The 15,896-nt window shown below is 41.7% G+C and overlaps 1 protein-coding gene across 1 annotated transcript; it reads right to left on the bottom strand.

The window, feature by feature from the left end:
• Positions 1-11,807: 11,807 nt before the first annotated feature.
• On the bottom strand, positions 11,808-15,278 carry LOC148088095 (arrestin domain-containing protein 3-like). Its single transcript, XM_087779201.1, has 7 exons — positions 15,029-15,278; positions 14,905-14,965; positions 14,664-14,835; positions 14,490-14,577; positions 14,154-14,410; positions 12,751-12,857; positions 11,808-11,817 (listed from the first exon to the last, which is right to left on the bottom strand). The coding sequence occupies exons 1-7, from the start codon at positions 15,276-15,278 to the stop codon at positions 11,808-11,810; spliced, it is 945 nt and encodes a 314-aa protein (XP_087635327.1).
• Positions 15,279-15,896: the final 618 nt, after the last annotated feature.

Here is a 15,896-nt window from a genome sequence, read left to right as displayed (position 1 = left end):
ACAACAAGGTCATAAAAGAGGGTCACAAATACAACTATAAATATCAACTGTTTATAAAGTGATAACAATATTGAATATGTTAATTAAAAATGTATTTACAATCCATTTCATCATCTTTCATCTTCGATCGGATTAAATCTTCGGTGGCATACAAATGCGGGATGGAAAATCATTGTCGCAGAAACCTCAGGCAAACCAGACTTTCATAAACAGGTTAATTAAAAAATATTAAAACTGTTTTACGTGCGTACAATCAGAAGGTCAGTGGGTTCCCGGTGCCCCGCTGTACTTGGACACAGAAGAAAACGACTTCATACATGTGAATAATTTGGATTCATATTTTTTTGGACTGTGAAAGGACATCTTGGTGGCATCTGGAACCAGCGACGCTCAGTGAGTAGCTGCACTTTATCAACCTTTACTGACTTCACTGACCTCAATACTGCAATACTTCAATGTTAAAAAGGATGATGGAGGGGGGAAAAGAAATGATTCAGAGTCAGGTTGGTCTCTATATCAGAGTGACTGCACCATTTGCTCCCATGCTGGGAGAGAAAACCATCCCATAATTCATCTATGAGAACTGAATCTCAGCAGTGATGGAGTCGGCCGCACACACACACACACACGCTCGCCTCCATTGGTCGGCATCTCTCCACCCCACCGTGGGAGTCTCAGAGGGTCTGCTGCAGCGCTCTGCTCTCGGGGCCTGGAAACGCTGGAGTGAGCCATTTTTCCTCCAACTTCTATTTTTAGTTCCCATATTCCAGAAGAAACCCACATCCGCACACGTTTCCCCCGATCCATCCAGCGTGCACAGTCATCTGAGCGGCTCAATCACTGCAGATAAATGGACGCCAGAGCAAAGTTCAGCTTCGCAGGGAAACATGAGACGACGGGAGATCGTGCAACAACGGGAAGAAGGCTGGATGCATAAATTGCGCCCGGGCTGTCTGGCCCCGGGGCAGCAGCCTGGTGCTCAGCCAGCCGTGCACACCAAGACACTGCGAAAAGAATGTGGCGGGGGACACTTGCTGCAGCACCTCCCTTCGAATTACACTATATATTTAGGTCGGTAGAATATGACATGTCCTCCTAAGAGTAAATCAAACATAAGCTCATGTTTATTTACTAATGTAATAAAGAGAATAGTACGTGTATAAGTCAGCCAATAGTGACAAAAAAGTGCATTCATTGCCATCGGTAATAACCGCAGTATCCTTCGGAGCCATCGCATAAATCAGTTCTGCAACCCTTTTTGTACGATGGACTGATTAAATGACAGGATTGTATTCAGGGACTGACATTCAGATGGACAAACGTAAAAATAAGATAGCAATATTATCCTTAACTGGGTATTTTACACAGGTTTCTGTGTAAAAGCCCAACTACTGGTCAATAGGTCAAAGACATGGCCCTTGAGAAGTTCATTAACGACACACCTTGTTGAATAATCAAAATGATTTGCAATGATTTTGTTTTAATTTCTGTTTATTTTTATTTTATTTACACTGAGAGTAAACACAAAAAATAAACTATCCTGATGCATACTAACCGCCAGTGCACTAAGAGAAGTATGTGATTTGAGACACAGCACTGGTGTTGCATCAATGTTTGATTGTATGCTGACGATGGTGTTCTATATGTGTGTCTCCTAGCTTTTAGAGAGTTTGCGTTTTACTTGTTTTCACTGGTCAAGAATAACAAACTAATGGTATTTAAGTGAAAATCCGGTCTTATTTCAAAATTAAACACCTTTCAGACAGTAATAATCTATAGAACCTTTCTCTTTTTTCTTTCTGTGCAGGCCAGGAACAAATGTCTCACGGACCGGTACTGGTCCCCGGACCAGGAGTTGGGGACCACCGTCATAAAGAACAAACTTCAATCAAAGTTGATAAAATACCGCAAATAAATGAGTTCGTATTCGTTTCTAAAAACCTGGCGAATCGTCGATATGTTGCTGTGGTTGTATTTTTTAAGTGGTTGTCGAGGAGCCAAATAACGCCTATTGTGTGAAGATTGAAAGAATTGAAGGGGCCCAGAGGAGGACAACTGTGATGGGACTGAGATGATTTGAGTTAGTAAATGGAAAGGAGGAGTAAAATAGAGAGATAATAAACATTAATGGATCACAATTCTTTATTTATATCAGCGTCAGGTCACCGTAATTAGCTACTGTGTTTCTAGGATATTTAGAAACAGAAACATGGAAAAAAGTGATTAAATATTAAAAATAATCTGATTATTTTTTTCTCATTGTATATTAAAAAATAATAAAGTGCATATACATGTATATTAATGTGCATGTTAGCATATGTGTGCAGCTTGATTTAAAAGATGTATTTTCCAAAGTGCAGTGGAAACAGAAACAAACGCTTGAATCAAACTTTATTAGCCATTGTAAGAAGACAACAGTCAAATAAAGTTCTCATTCTTTCTTACCATGCGCTTGTGTTCCTCACATGGTCTCCGGTCAGCGCCTCATGAGGTGCAGCTGGTTCCAGGAGCAACACAGATGGGACTTGTAGTTTTCTTCCCGGCGGCCATTTTGCCTGGAGTTTCTAAGCCAGGAGGAGAGAATGTCACAGCTGTCAATCAAATTCAAGTGGCGACGAAATGAACTAAATGTTCAGTATGTTGTTGTACATGTTTCCTTAAGATGCACATGTGTAGGTGAGGGTGCGACCAAACCAAGACTTTTGAAACTTTGTGCTCAGTTAAAAACATGAATGACAACCATTGCTACAGGAGCATAAACATCTAAAGTAACTTTTATAACAGTATATATATTAAAAAGAAAAAAGAAAGACAAGTAAATATGAAATAGTTTTCTTGCAAGATGCAGGAATTAATGTTTGAATTACAAATTAAACTAGTATTAGCTTAGCATTGTCATGCTAATAGTTACGAACATGTTTGAATCCATTAGCATGGTTACAAACATGTTTTAAAAATGAACAGCAGGTCATAGTTATTATTTATTATTATTATATTATTGGTAATTGAACAACGTACCCACCTTGCTTAATATTTGGACTTTGATTCGATTTTCTATGGCCTTGTTATTAATAGTTTTAAAATGAATTAAAACATCTACATTAGCAGCTGTAAAATATATTTGGAATCATAATATCAATTTATTTTGACAAGATTATAACAAGAATAAAACACATTTCAGAAACTAAACATCAATGCTACTTGCTAAATATCAAAACTGTTTCATGTCATGAAGTAGGAACAAAGTTAATTATATATTAATGTTGTGTACAATGAACCTGATGAGTCAATTAAATAACGGGAATTTGATGTTATTGTAACATGAAAAGACAACATTTTTTGTTGGTGGTTCTAGAACATATATTTTCATACAAGACATTAAACTTGTGTTACAAAGAGCTTAAATGTATTTAGGTAATTAAGTGTTTAATTTTAATCATGACAATCTTTCTTTTTCATTATAATTTTTTCAAATTCTATAAGGACTTTCAATTTGTTACACGGTAAAGTGTCTATATTCTCCGTAAAGATTACTTCAAAATGTATATCAAGCTTTTCCTTGATTTTCTGGAACTCCTGTTATGTTCTCAGTTTTATCCTGACCTTTAAAGTATATACTTTATTGAATATTGTTTTGATTGTTTAAGCGCTTTGTGACCCTGGTCTGGAAAAGCGCTATATAAATAAAAATGACTTACTTACTTACTTAATATATTTGAATTCACAATGACATCATCTGCAGTATTTTATATCTTTAAGACAAAAGAAAGAGGCAGTTTATACTTCTTAATCCGCTGTAAGGAGTTTTGACAGGTACTTGCCACTGCGAGTCAGAGAAAAACACATCTGTGTCGTTGGTTCGCTTCATTTATGGGTGAGTGGTGCACGCCTGGCAGCTCAGAGGGTTTTTATATATAATGGAGTCAAGAGTATCTGCCCACATTGATAAAATAAAGGGAGGTCCCTCTTTCCTTTTAGCCTATAGGGCTGGAGAATCATGTAGGAACCTGTCAGCATGTTTATGAATGAAGCAGCTGACTTCACTGAGGAGTGTGTGATGGGAGGATGACACACAAGATGACTCCCAGATAACAATAAAGAGGACAACAGTGTGTGTAGAGGGGGGGATTTGGGAGTGGGTTGGGGGGGAAACTTTGATTTTTTTTTTTTTAATTTAATGTCTGAATTAAAACTTTTTTTTTTTTTTAAAGAAACTCAAAGAGGTTGAGAAATCCGGCTTATTGATGGCGGTGGATGCCAGCGGGCATTAGAACAGCGAGCGGCCATCTGCCAGCCGAGGCGAACTAGCAACCCCACCAGCTGCAGTCGCAAAAACGCCCTTACAAAGCAGGACATGCATGCAGCGTCTGACGTCTGCGGCCACACTACTCCACTGCTGCTGCGAAAAAAAGCCCAGAACCCAGCAGCGGAAACAATGCGAACCACGCTCACGAGCGCCGCATAGGTTCGAAGACTTTTTTTTCTTCTTCTTGTTTTTTTTTTTTTGTTGTTAGTGGTGGAGCGCGTGCTTTACGAGCACATCGTTCGGAGGAAATATACCTAAAAAAAAAATTTTTTGAGAAAAAAAAAAAAAAAAAAGGACTCATGCCGGGGCACTTTAACACCGCGACATGGCGACGGCAAGAAAAGAAGGAAGGGAGCTTTTTACTATCCTGGAAACTAGCGCGGATACAGAAAGTAGCTCGGCGTGCGACGGTCGGGACTCTCCGCCGAACCTTCCTGCCGATGTGAAGTGGTTCGAAATCCCGTACCGAAAGCCGGACTCGGACGAGGAAGAGGGCGAAGTGGAGGAGGAGGAGGAGGAGGACGGCGGCGGCGGCGAGGGGGAGAATGGACTCTCTTCGGCGGCCGCGACGGCGGCGGACGCGGGCAGCCTCATCGCGGGAGGCTGCAACATAATCCTGGTGACCGGGACCAGCAATGGACTCAAACACGACGACGAGGACCCGAACGATTGTTACTATTCCTCCTCCAACAACAACAACTGCTCGGACACCAACACCGATTCGGATATTGATTTCTCGGATCTGGAGGAGGAGGAGCAGCGGCGGAGCTGCTTCAGCCTGGAGGACGACGACGACGACCAGGACCGGGATCGGGACCCGGACGACGACGACTGCGCCGCGCCGGACTTCTGGAGGGAGCCCGACCAGGTGATCGCGATCGAGCCCTTCACGGCGCCCAGCGGGCCCCAGCACTCGCTGGGGGACGATGCTGACACCCGTGACTATTTCCGGATACTCTTCCCAGATTCTCTCTTCGAACACATGGTAGAACAAACAAACAATTACGCCCTCTATCGGCAGAGGAGGAGCGGGAAGTCAGACCCGAACTGGCACCCCACCGACGCCAGGGAGATGAGAGCCTACGTGGGGCTGAACATCCTGATGGGGATCAACCAGCTGCCGGACCCCGGCATGTACTGGGCCAGCGACGTTTTCGTCGGGAACGCCGGGTTCAAGAAGACGATGACGGCCCGGCGCTTCGAGAAGCTGACCCAGTACCTCCAGCTGTGCGACCGGGAGCAGGAGCCCGTGCGCGGGGAGAGGGGGTACGACGGGCTCTTTAAGATCCGGCCCCTCCTCGACGTGCTGGAGGGCAGCATCTGGGACGCGTACTCGCCCAACCGCTGCTTGACCGTGGATAAGTGCGCCCTGGTGATGAAGGGCCGCTACTCGCCCTCGCAGTACGTGCCCTCCAGGCCGCTGAAGAAGGGCCTGAAGGTGTGGATGCTGTGCGACGCCCGCTCGGGGTACTGCCACCGGGCCAAGATCCACGTGGGGAAACCCTGCGAGGACGAGGAGGCGGCGTCGCTCGGGTACCGCGTGGTGACCTCCCTGGTGCAGGGGCTGGAGGGTCAGCACCACCACATCTTCATGAGCAGCTTCTTCTCGTCGGTGCCGCTGCTCCGGAGGCTGCTGAAGGACCGGCTGTACGCCTGCGGCCCCGCCCACCCCGGGCGCAAAGGTTACCCCGAGGTCCTGAAACCCGGGAACGTGGGCAAGCTGGCCCAGGGGGAGTTCTACCAGTGCCAGCGCGGCAACCTCATCGCCACGGTGACCCGGGACGTGAAGGTGGTTCACTCCTTATCCACCAACTCGGCGCCGGGGATCGTGGGCATCAGCCCGCCGCCGCGGCCCCATGAGACGGACCCGGACGACGACGACTTCACGGAGAGCCTGTCCTTCGGCCTGCCGCGACCTTTGCCCCTGCTGCTGTACCAGGAGAACATGAGGGGGGTGGACCTCTGCGACCAGATGAGGGAGTGCTATCAAGTCGGGCGCCCCTGCAAGAAGTGGTGGCGCTACTTCCTGTGGTTCTACGTCAACCTGTGCATCGTCAACGCGTACATTATCCTCAAGGAGAGCCGGGGCGGGTCGGCGCCGGCCGGGTTCAACGGCAAACAGTTCACGCACCGCCACTTCCGGGTGCGCCTGGCGCAGCAGCTGATCGGGGACTACCAGGGGGCGAGGGGCATGGAGCGGGCGGCCAGAAAAAGACACGCCGACTCACCCATCGAGTACGGACATCGGCTGGAGCGCATGTCCGAGCGCTCGCGCCGCTGCAGGAACTGCACCAACAAGGGACTGCGGCACGAGAGCGTGTTCGGCTGCAAGATATGCAACGTCCACTTATGCAGGGGAGGCTGCTTCTCTGAGTTTCATAAATAACGTCAAACTTTTTTTTTGTTTTTGTTTTTTTATATCATTTGTGTACCAAGCAACAAACTTTTTAATCTAGTATGTTTGTAATTCCAAAGGTTAGAACTGTTTTGTTTTTTTTATGCTCTTGTGTTTCTGCCCAACACATTTTTTTGGACTCAAAAAAGCGTCACTTAAATCCATTAAGGAAGTAAAATATCCACTTTTTAAAATTGTAAACTTGACAAAATAATATAAATGAATCATATGAAGGGATGTATTCAAGTTGTACTTGAAAAAAAATTAAAAATACGAGTATAATTTCAACAAACTATAGGGAATTTTGTTGATTTTTATTCATCATGTGCTGTCAGTTCAATCCAAAACAAACTTATTCACTTCAGAAATCAACTCCAGTTGAGGCTTTTGAATGAAAATTCATGATGAATAATAAGAAAGACTTGGGTTTTCTTTTTACTGGTTTTTGTATAATGCTGACCATGCAAAATAGCAAAAATGTTATTCTTTTTATCATATTTTTAAGAAAATTCTAAATAATTTTGGATTCACATGCAAATGATCCTGGTTAAATCCCTTTAATTGTTATTTTAACTAGTTCATTATTTAATATGTTAAACATCTTGTTGATAAAAACACTACAATTATTTCCCCAAAAAAAGTTTGGGGATGATTTATGTACTTTTTAGACAGTCTTTCTTTACAGATACAGAAGTTTTCCTTCAATTACCGTACATCATATGTTTGTGGTTTTAACATTTCATCATATTAAATTCAAAGGAAAATTTATGACGAGTCAGCAGTTTTTTTAATATTGGCCATAGCTGGGTTTTTTGATCGACTAGTAATTCTGGAAAAAGTGATGAACTACCAAAAAAATTGACCCTTAAATAGTGATGTCTGTTCATGCATGTGTTGGAACTCACACAGCAGAAACACAACAGCATATGTGAAGTGCACAATTATATCACACACTTAAGTAGGTCTAGGTTTAGAGTAGAGTCATGTTATTGCACGCGTCACTAGAGATTATAAAGTCTGTCAAATATTTGAGTTAGATTAGAAACTTTTTTGGGGCAAATCGCCTTCTGTAACACTGACTGAAATGCCTTGTGTCACTTTTTTTTATACATTTAAAAAAACGAAAAGAATTTTATATGAAGGAGAGAAGATTTTAAAAACTTTTCTGCACTTAATCACAGACTGGAAAATGTTTACTATGAAAAGTTTTGTCTTCTTTTTCCAAAATAAATATTTCATTATGATTCATTAATCTGTTGTTTGAGGTCATTCAGTCGCTACAAAGGGATTTTTTTTTACCGACATATACGACACGGAACGTTGGATTTTAAATCACTTTACTCTGGTCTTGAAGTGGATTCAACAGCGTCTGTGGACTGGATGCAAACAGCTTGGAGCAATTACAGACTGGAAGAAAAACTCATCAGTAATCCCAGCCGGGACTGAAGACTTTTCCTGGACATCTGCGGCCTTTTATTCTAACTATGAACTAGTCGATGTTAAATAAACTTTACACACGAGGTCGTATGAAACCGGAGCCACAAATAATTTATCTTCAAGATTGATCATAATTAAACTGCTGATCTTGTTGAATTATGTAGATAATTATAAAAGACAATGTTGACACTTTTTTAACAAAGAAAAATAATCTTGAAAAATAAGACTAAAGACTGATGCTCTAAGATCAAGCTTCTTTGGATTGTCCCATGTAGAAAGGAGATGAGATCCTTCACTTGGTGAAGTATCTTACGATAGACGTCAATATCTGGAACAGCATTTTCAGTTTTTTACAAAAAGACAACCCTCTCATTTCCCATTAGATCTCTGCTTCTACCATCACACCTGTCTTTATGATAATTGGGAAGTCCTGGCAGGTATTGGGAAAAAAAATCCAATATATTTATTCATGTTTCTCTTAATTTTCCTTAATTAAATAATATTATTTACATAATCAAGAATGAATAAAGGTACACAATTTAAAAAAAAACAATAATAATAATATTTAAAGCTTTACTTACCCTTTCATGCACAAACTTTCATTTCTTTCCAGGTTGTTTTTTATGATTCCTTGCGTCTGGAAAAAGAATTCAGCTTCATTTTTTAAAAACAGCTGTTGACACATTTACTAGAGCGGACAATTAAACACCTTCATTATTCCCAAATTGTACTTATTATTCTTCTCATTAGATTCGATTTTTCTTTATTAGTTCCACAAGTAACATTTTAGTTTACGGCAGCATTAGGGGGAATAAAATACAATAAACAACAAGAGCACACAACAAAACTTGAATAAAATACTTAAATAAGAATACAATACAAATCTCATTCTATTTTAGATGTATCTTGTTTACCAGCAAAGTTTTCCTGTAATATCTATCTGTAGAATACTTTTATATTATTCCTACCAATTTATTATTTGCAATGTACACTTTGCTACTGCTTTTTACTTTATGATTATATAGTATTCTGGGATTTTATCGTTTTCCTGACATTCTACATTTCAGTGACATTCAGAGTTGTGAAAGAGGATTAGAAATAAATTCAGTTTTTATTAGTAAGTAAGTAATGGTTATTTCTCATGTCATTATAATGGTGGCAATGGGAAGATATTCTCCTTCCTTGCTGCACCGCGTCTCCACCGTCGGCCATCTTGCTTTCGACGTTTTTCCTCGTCCGCTCTGGTGTGGGAGTGAGGAGGGATTTAAAAATTGATAGTGAAGGACGAGGTCATTTAGGAGTCTTTAGATGAACGTCGTCCGTGACTTCCTTTCAGCGTCGGCGGCGGCGTCTGCGGACGACGATACCGACGGAGACGAACTAACATGTTAGTGAGTTAATTGAGTTAATCCTGCCCAAGGGCACTTCTGGGATCAGCTTCATGAATGAGCAGAATTCATCGGGCTCGGACAAAAAAAACTGTATCTCAACAGGAGGTCAACCGTATTTCTCGTGTACTTGTGTTGTCTCGTCCGACCCGGAGATGTTTCCAGGCTAAGTGGTCCGCGTGGTCGGGAGGTCACAGGAGCCCTAGGACACTCGCCTTCGCTCTCTCTCCGATCCCACACAACAAACATCCAACGCTCTTCGCTCTCGCGCTGCCGTTCCCCAGCTGGGAGCGGGTTAGTCAACTGGACGCCCATCCTGCTGATCCGTGGGAGCCCCATGGGGAGTTGCCATGGAAACCACGGCCGATGAAGACTGGGTGTCGCCAGCAGGCCGGCGTGGTTGTCATGGCGCTCACTCCGGCTACAGGAGTAGGAGGATCTGGAGGCCACTCCTACCCACCAGGGCGAGGAGTGTGTGTGAGAGAGTGTGTGTGTGAGAGTGTTCTGGGTGCACGCTTTGCATGGAGCCAGTCTGGTTACCACGGCGGCGCCGCCGCCAAGACTGCGGCCCAAGAATGAGTGTGTTGCAGCCGAGGTGACGACGCGAGGCAGGTGGACAACAGAGACCTGACATCGATCAGATGCTAGACTCTGCTCACAAAGTTCTCCAGATACAGTACGACTTCAGACTCATCTTCTATCGTACCATCAAAAATCATGGGTTTTACTATTGTCCTCCTGACCTGTCATTGATGTTGAATTTCACGTGATGATTTATTCACACGTTTAGTATTGTATAAATACAGTATTGTCTCTTCAAGACAAGGTTTCAAAAACACGTAGTTTGCTCAGAATCCAATTCAATATGAAGTGATATGTTGTGCTTCACAGAGAAAAATTGGTGTATTTTCAAACAACCATGCAAATGTGATGTTCTAGAATTACTTTTCAATATTTAATGTAAGGCTATATTGTATAATAAAACATTCCAGTGGATGGATGGAAAATGGGTGGATGGATGGAAGGATGGATAGATAAATGGCTAGATGGATGGGTGGATAGATAAATGGATAAATGGAAGGATGGATGGCTAGATGGATGGATAAATGGATGGATGGATGCTAGATGTATGGATGGATAAATGGATGGATGGCTAGATGAATAAATGGATTGATGGATGGCTAGATGGATGGATAAATGGCTAGATCAATTGATAAATGAATGGATGGATAGATGGCTAGATGAATGGATAAATGGATGGATGGCTAGATGAATAAATGGATTGATGGATGGATAGATGGATGCTAGATGGATGGATAAATGGATGAAAGGATGGATGGATGGATGGATACATGGATAGATACATAGATGGATGGATGGCTAGATAGATAAATGGCTAGATGAATAAATGGATTGATGGATGGCTAGATGGATGGATAAATGGATGAAAGGATGGATAGATGGATGGATGCTAGATGCATGGATGGATAAATGGATGGATGGCTAGATGAATAAAAGGATTGATGGATGGATAGATGGATGGATAAATGGATGAAAGGATGGATGGATGGATGGATTAATGGATAGATAAATGGATGGATGGATGCTAGATGTATGGATGGATAGCTAGATGAATAAATGGATTGATGGATGGATAGATGGATGAATAAATGGATAGATGGACGGACAAATGGATGAATAAATACTTGGATTCTTGGGACGAATTGACAGAGGATGTGACACAAATCTAACAAATATTCAAAATCTATAAATAAAATACTATAACATTGTAGTTACATTGACAGTATCTTCAAGTAGAAATAAAGTGTGATCCAGGATGTTGTTGTTGTTGTTGTTGTTGCATCTCTTGTTCCTCTCGTCAACAACTCCTGAAACAAAGGCCTTCTTTAAAATCCGTCTTTAGTCAAATCACTTAAAGCTGTCGTGGATGTTGGAACACGTAATTGCTTCATCACCAGCACACGAACAAGGGAACCATGTTGGGATAAAACCTTCTTATCCTTGATTCTTTTACGAGTCACGCTAGCGTGAGACGTGATTTAAGATCGTGAAGACGAGAACCGATGACCTCCGGAGCCTGAAACTGCTCACGCCTGGTCCTGTATTATCCATGTTCCACCAGTATTGGTCACCTCACTTTGGATTGACCCTTTAACCGATCCACGATCCATGTTTGTGCCGAGTCAGAACCCAACACACCCTCCTCTAGGTGTCACAATAAAGTGTAAACATCATCCCGACGGTCCGTGTCTGCTTCCACTTAAAACCAGCTGGATGGGGAGATGAGAATCGTGAATGTGTCTTTGTGCAATGCTGGCTCGCCAAACCAGTCCGTGGGAGTATGTACTGTGTTCTCATCCCATTAGAATAGAACGATGCTGCTTCATTTGATCTGTTTGTATCAGATAAAATGTAAGTAAGTAAGTAAATATTATTTGTAAAGCACCTTTCTAGACCAGCGTCACAAAGCGCTTGATCAATCAAAAACAATACACAGTTAAAATATATACTTTAAAAGGCCAAGACACATAAGACAAACACAGGAGTCGCAGAAAATCAGGGAAAATGTCTCTCCTCTGGTCGTGAACCATGTTCAGGAACCATCGGTAGATTCTGATCCACAGACCTCAGAGCCCGAGCTGGGGTGTAAGGCTGGATCAGATCACGGATGTAAGGAGGAGTCTTACCATGAATAGATCTGAAAGTAAGAACCAGAATTTTAAAATTGATCCTGAAAGAAACTGGCAGCCAGTGAAAAGATTTAAGGATCGGAGAAATGTGAGTTCTTCTACTAGAGCGGGTTAGAATTCTCGCTGCAGAGTTCTGTATCAACTGCAGGCGAGACAGCTCCTTCTTGTTTAGACACAAAAATAAACTGTTACAATAGTCTGAACGAGAAGACACAAACGCATGGATTGTAAACTGCAGATCGTGTTGTGACACCACTTTCCTGAGTTTAGAGATTTTTCACAGTTGAAAGATACAGTTTTTTGCAATATCTTTGTCAAATAAAACACCCAAATGTGTCTCAAAATATCATTAAAAATACAAAATTAAATGCTTTTATACTCTGATATATATATTCCGGTCATTTTTGATTATAAATATGATGTCGTGACCATCACTGATGTAAAAATACATTTGCTTTTGTGTTCGTTTCCTCTGGTTCTCTGGCTTGGTTTAAACAAGACAGCCTTCGGAACCAGATGGACCGCTTTGGTTTCTGCTTCTCTGGACGTGGCGTTCTCAAGAGGATGACCAGTGGAAGCTTGACCTCTGGATGTCTGTTCATGGCGACATCGAGAGTGACCTACGAGCCAAAGAAAAACGGATTTAACGTATTAGCAAATTAGAAAATTATTTAGTTTAGCATCCATCTGTCAATCAATTTGTCTATTATCAAGATTTAAAAAAAAATCTTAATAAAAAATGTTATCTTTAATCCACCTATTTTGTTCTGAAATTCAGTAAAAAATAAGCAATTGAAGCCATTTTTAATTTGACTTTACGGTGAAATATGTTCAAGACTCTCCTCGTGTCTTCTCCTCAGAAGTCACTGGAGGGCGCTGTTGCCTATAATAATTACACTTTCTTCATGTTCTTTACTAAAATGAAACAGAAAGAAGTTGTAACAATTTTCTTTTTTCAAACAGTCCTAACATTCTTTTTGCAATAAAATCGGATTAATGTGTGTGTTTTTCTCTCTAAATTGAAAATGTATATTATAAGTAGTTTCCATTTATATTTATATAAATGTTGTATTTTTTTGGTAAACGCTTATTTTTTTACATTAAAGTTTAATTATATTTACCTAAAGAAATCATATAACTACAATATAATATTTATATAAATTATATAATTACTCTATGACATTTTTTCAATAGTTGTTATCCCTGGGGTTCAACATGATCAAGGTAAGTACTCAAACTTTAATGAATAACACAAAACATATTAAAATAAAATATTCCATAATAAACGCTTTTTATTAGATTGTATATTGTACTGTAAACTCCCTCAAAACCTTTTTTCTTTACAGTAATTTGTAATTGGTTTGCATTAAAGCATGATATACCTCGTTTTCTCTGTATAATAAACATTTGTGCATTGATTTATGACTTTCCAGAAACCCATGGAGGCCTCACACTTCAATCAAGACATTGTGATTTGAAGGTTAATTAACTCTTGTTTTATTTCAGGGTCAAGGGCCCGATAGCAAATGTGTTTGGGTTGAAGTAGTTCAAGGTCCACTGCTGCGTATGTATTTCTGGAAGCCACCTTTACCCAGAGACAAGGCAAGGGATACCACAAACACATCTGTTTTCAGACCTTCCGGTTACCTTGACTTTGAAATAACACAAGGGTTGAAAACATCTATGTATAAAACCACATTCAACAAAGAAAAAGGTTAATTTTATCATTATTATATTCCCTGTTTTCGGTTTGCTTTTTTTGCATTACATCCAAAGCCTTTTTAAACATGTTTTCTTTTTTTGTTATATATTTATTTCACTTGTTTTCAGGTCTAGCCAATAAAGAACTATTTTTGAGTTTACATACTTAAAGTTTGTTGTTTAGATGAAATAACTTATCATTAGAGTTGGCGTACCTTGAGTCTGTATTCCAGATTCATCATGGAGCAGTTGAGGAAGGTGGGAGGAAGATTCGCAGGGACACGGAGAACGTTGGTAATGGTCCCGCTACATCCGGCGGAAAGAGAGTCTCCGGTTCCAAACCGTATTTCGTTGGCGTGAATCATTCTCCTGGACTGCGCCGCGAACGTCTGCTTCTCACAGAAGAAGAACTTCGGCGTGACGCTGCACGCTGAGCCGTTGACCACTTCCACAGAGACGGCCATCGCTTCACCTGTGGAGAATTTGGCTCGACTTTAAACCGATAAAACACATTCTATTCGTCTTGTCGCTGCAGGTGAACCCCTGCTCACCTTGTCCCAGCGCCATCTTTTCAGAGGTCACGTTCATGGTCACTGGACCTGAACCGAGGAAGGAGACTCTGCTGGCTGACTGCTGCTCCTGCAAGACAGACGACGCGAAAAAAAACAAAACAAAAAGAAAACGTGAGTCTCCGACTCCATCGGTGCATCGCTCTAGATGTTCACCTTCAGTCCGATGATCATGGCCTCGGATCTGGAGGCGAATGGAAACTCGGACCTGGTCAAGAAGGGGATCTCCAGCTTGGTTTTGTGGACGTGCCAGATGGATCGGGTCAGTTCTGCTCTCAAGCTGTAAGTGATTTTCCCCCATTTTCCCGCGAAGGACGAGGGCATGTCTCTGGAACATAAGGAGAGTTACTCTGGCATACTTTATTTTGCTGATTCATCAGTTTGAAAATAAACTCACATGTTTGGAATGACAAAGGTAAACGGATAAAAGCTCTGGCCGGCCCTCATTATTTCTGACCCTAAACAAAAGAAGAAAAAACATTTTTAAACTTCTGTTTTTACGAATGACAAACATGACCCACCATCGCCTTTGTTTTTATCCTGGAGAATGATCTGCTCGAACTCGAAGTATATTTTCTTGTCCCTCACGACCGATCCGTCCGGCTCGCTCCACGCCACCGTCGCCTTTCCCTTGGCCGTCACCGACAGCCTCTGGACTCGGGTCTCCCCGCCGGTCGCCACGGTCACCCTGCCCGACAGAACGTCGCCCGGGGAGAAGGTCCCTCGATCGTTCACCTTGTCGTAGTCCAGAGAGAGGTGTCTCACGGTCATGGTGAGACAGGCTGAGACGAATGAGAACCTTCTCTCCTCAGTGCTCTCCGATGCGCCACGTGATCGGGTCAGTGGTGTCACTTTCAAACGAAGGTAACTTGAAACCTTCAGCTGCACTTGTCAAATTAGGTTTTAGGTTATAAGTCTAAACAATTTTATTGAATTAAATCCAGGGACTGTGTCTCCTCCTATTGTTCCTATAGGGTCAAATTATGCTTCATGACTTTCAAATAAAATTATTTAACTTAAGGTTCAACTAATGTGTTGATTTAAGTGTGACTTAAATAGATATTGTACTCTATTGTACTCATCAGTACGTGTCCATTTGTACAAAACTATCTTTTCATTGAAATATTTACATTAGAATTTGTGCTTAAGGCCGCCCTCTGAAAACGCTTTGTTTTTCCTCATTTTTAGCATAACCACGCCCACTCTGCTGTGATTGGTCAAGCATCAGGGGTTTGCCACAGCGTGTCATCAATCCCGAAAGTCTCCACCTCCAAGGGTATCGTTGTATAAAAAGTGGGGCGTGATTACAGCTGGCTGGAGGAGGAGTGAAGACATTATTATGTCATAATGGACTCCGCTCTCCGAACCTCTTGTTCGCCAAGATTCTAG

Source organism: Callionymus lyra, chromosome 1 (assembly GCF_982586985.1).
Source record: "Callionymus lyra chromosome 1, fCalLyr1.hap1.1, whole genome shotgun sequence".
Lineage (NCBI taxonomy): Eukaryota > Metazoa > Chordata > Actinopteri > Syngnathiformes > Callionymidae > Callionymus > Callionymus lyra.
This window is presented reverse-complemented; position numbering and strand designations above follow the sequence as displayed.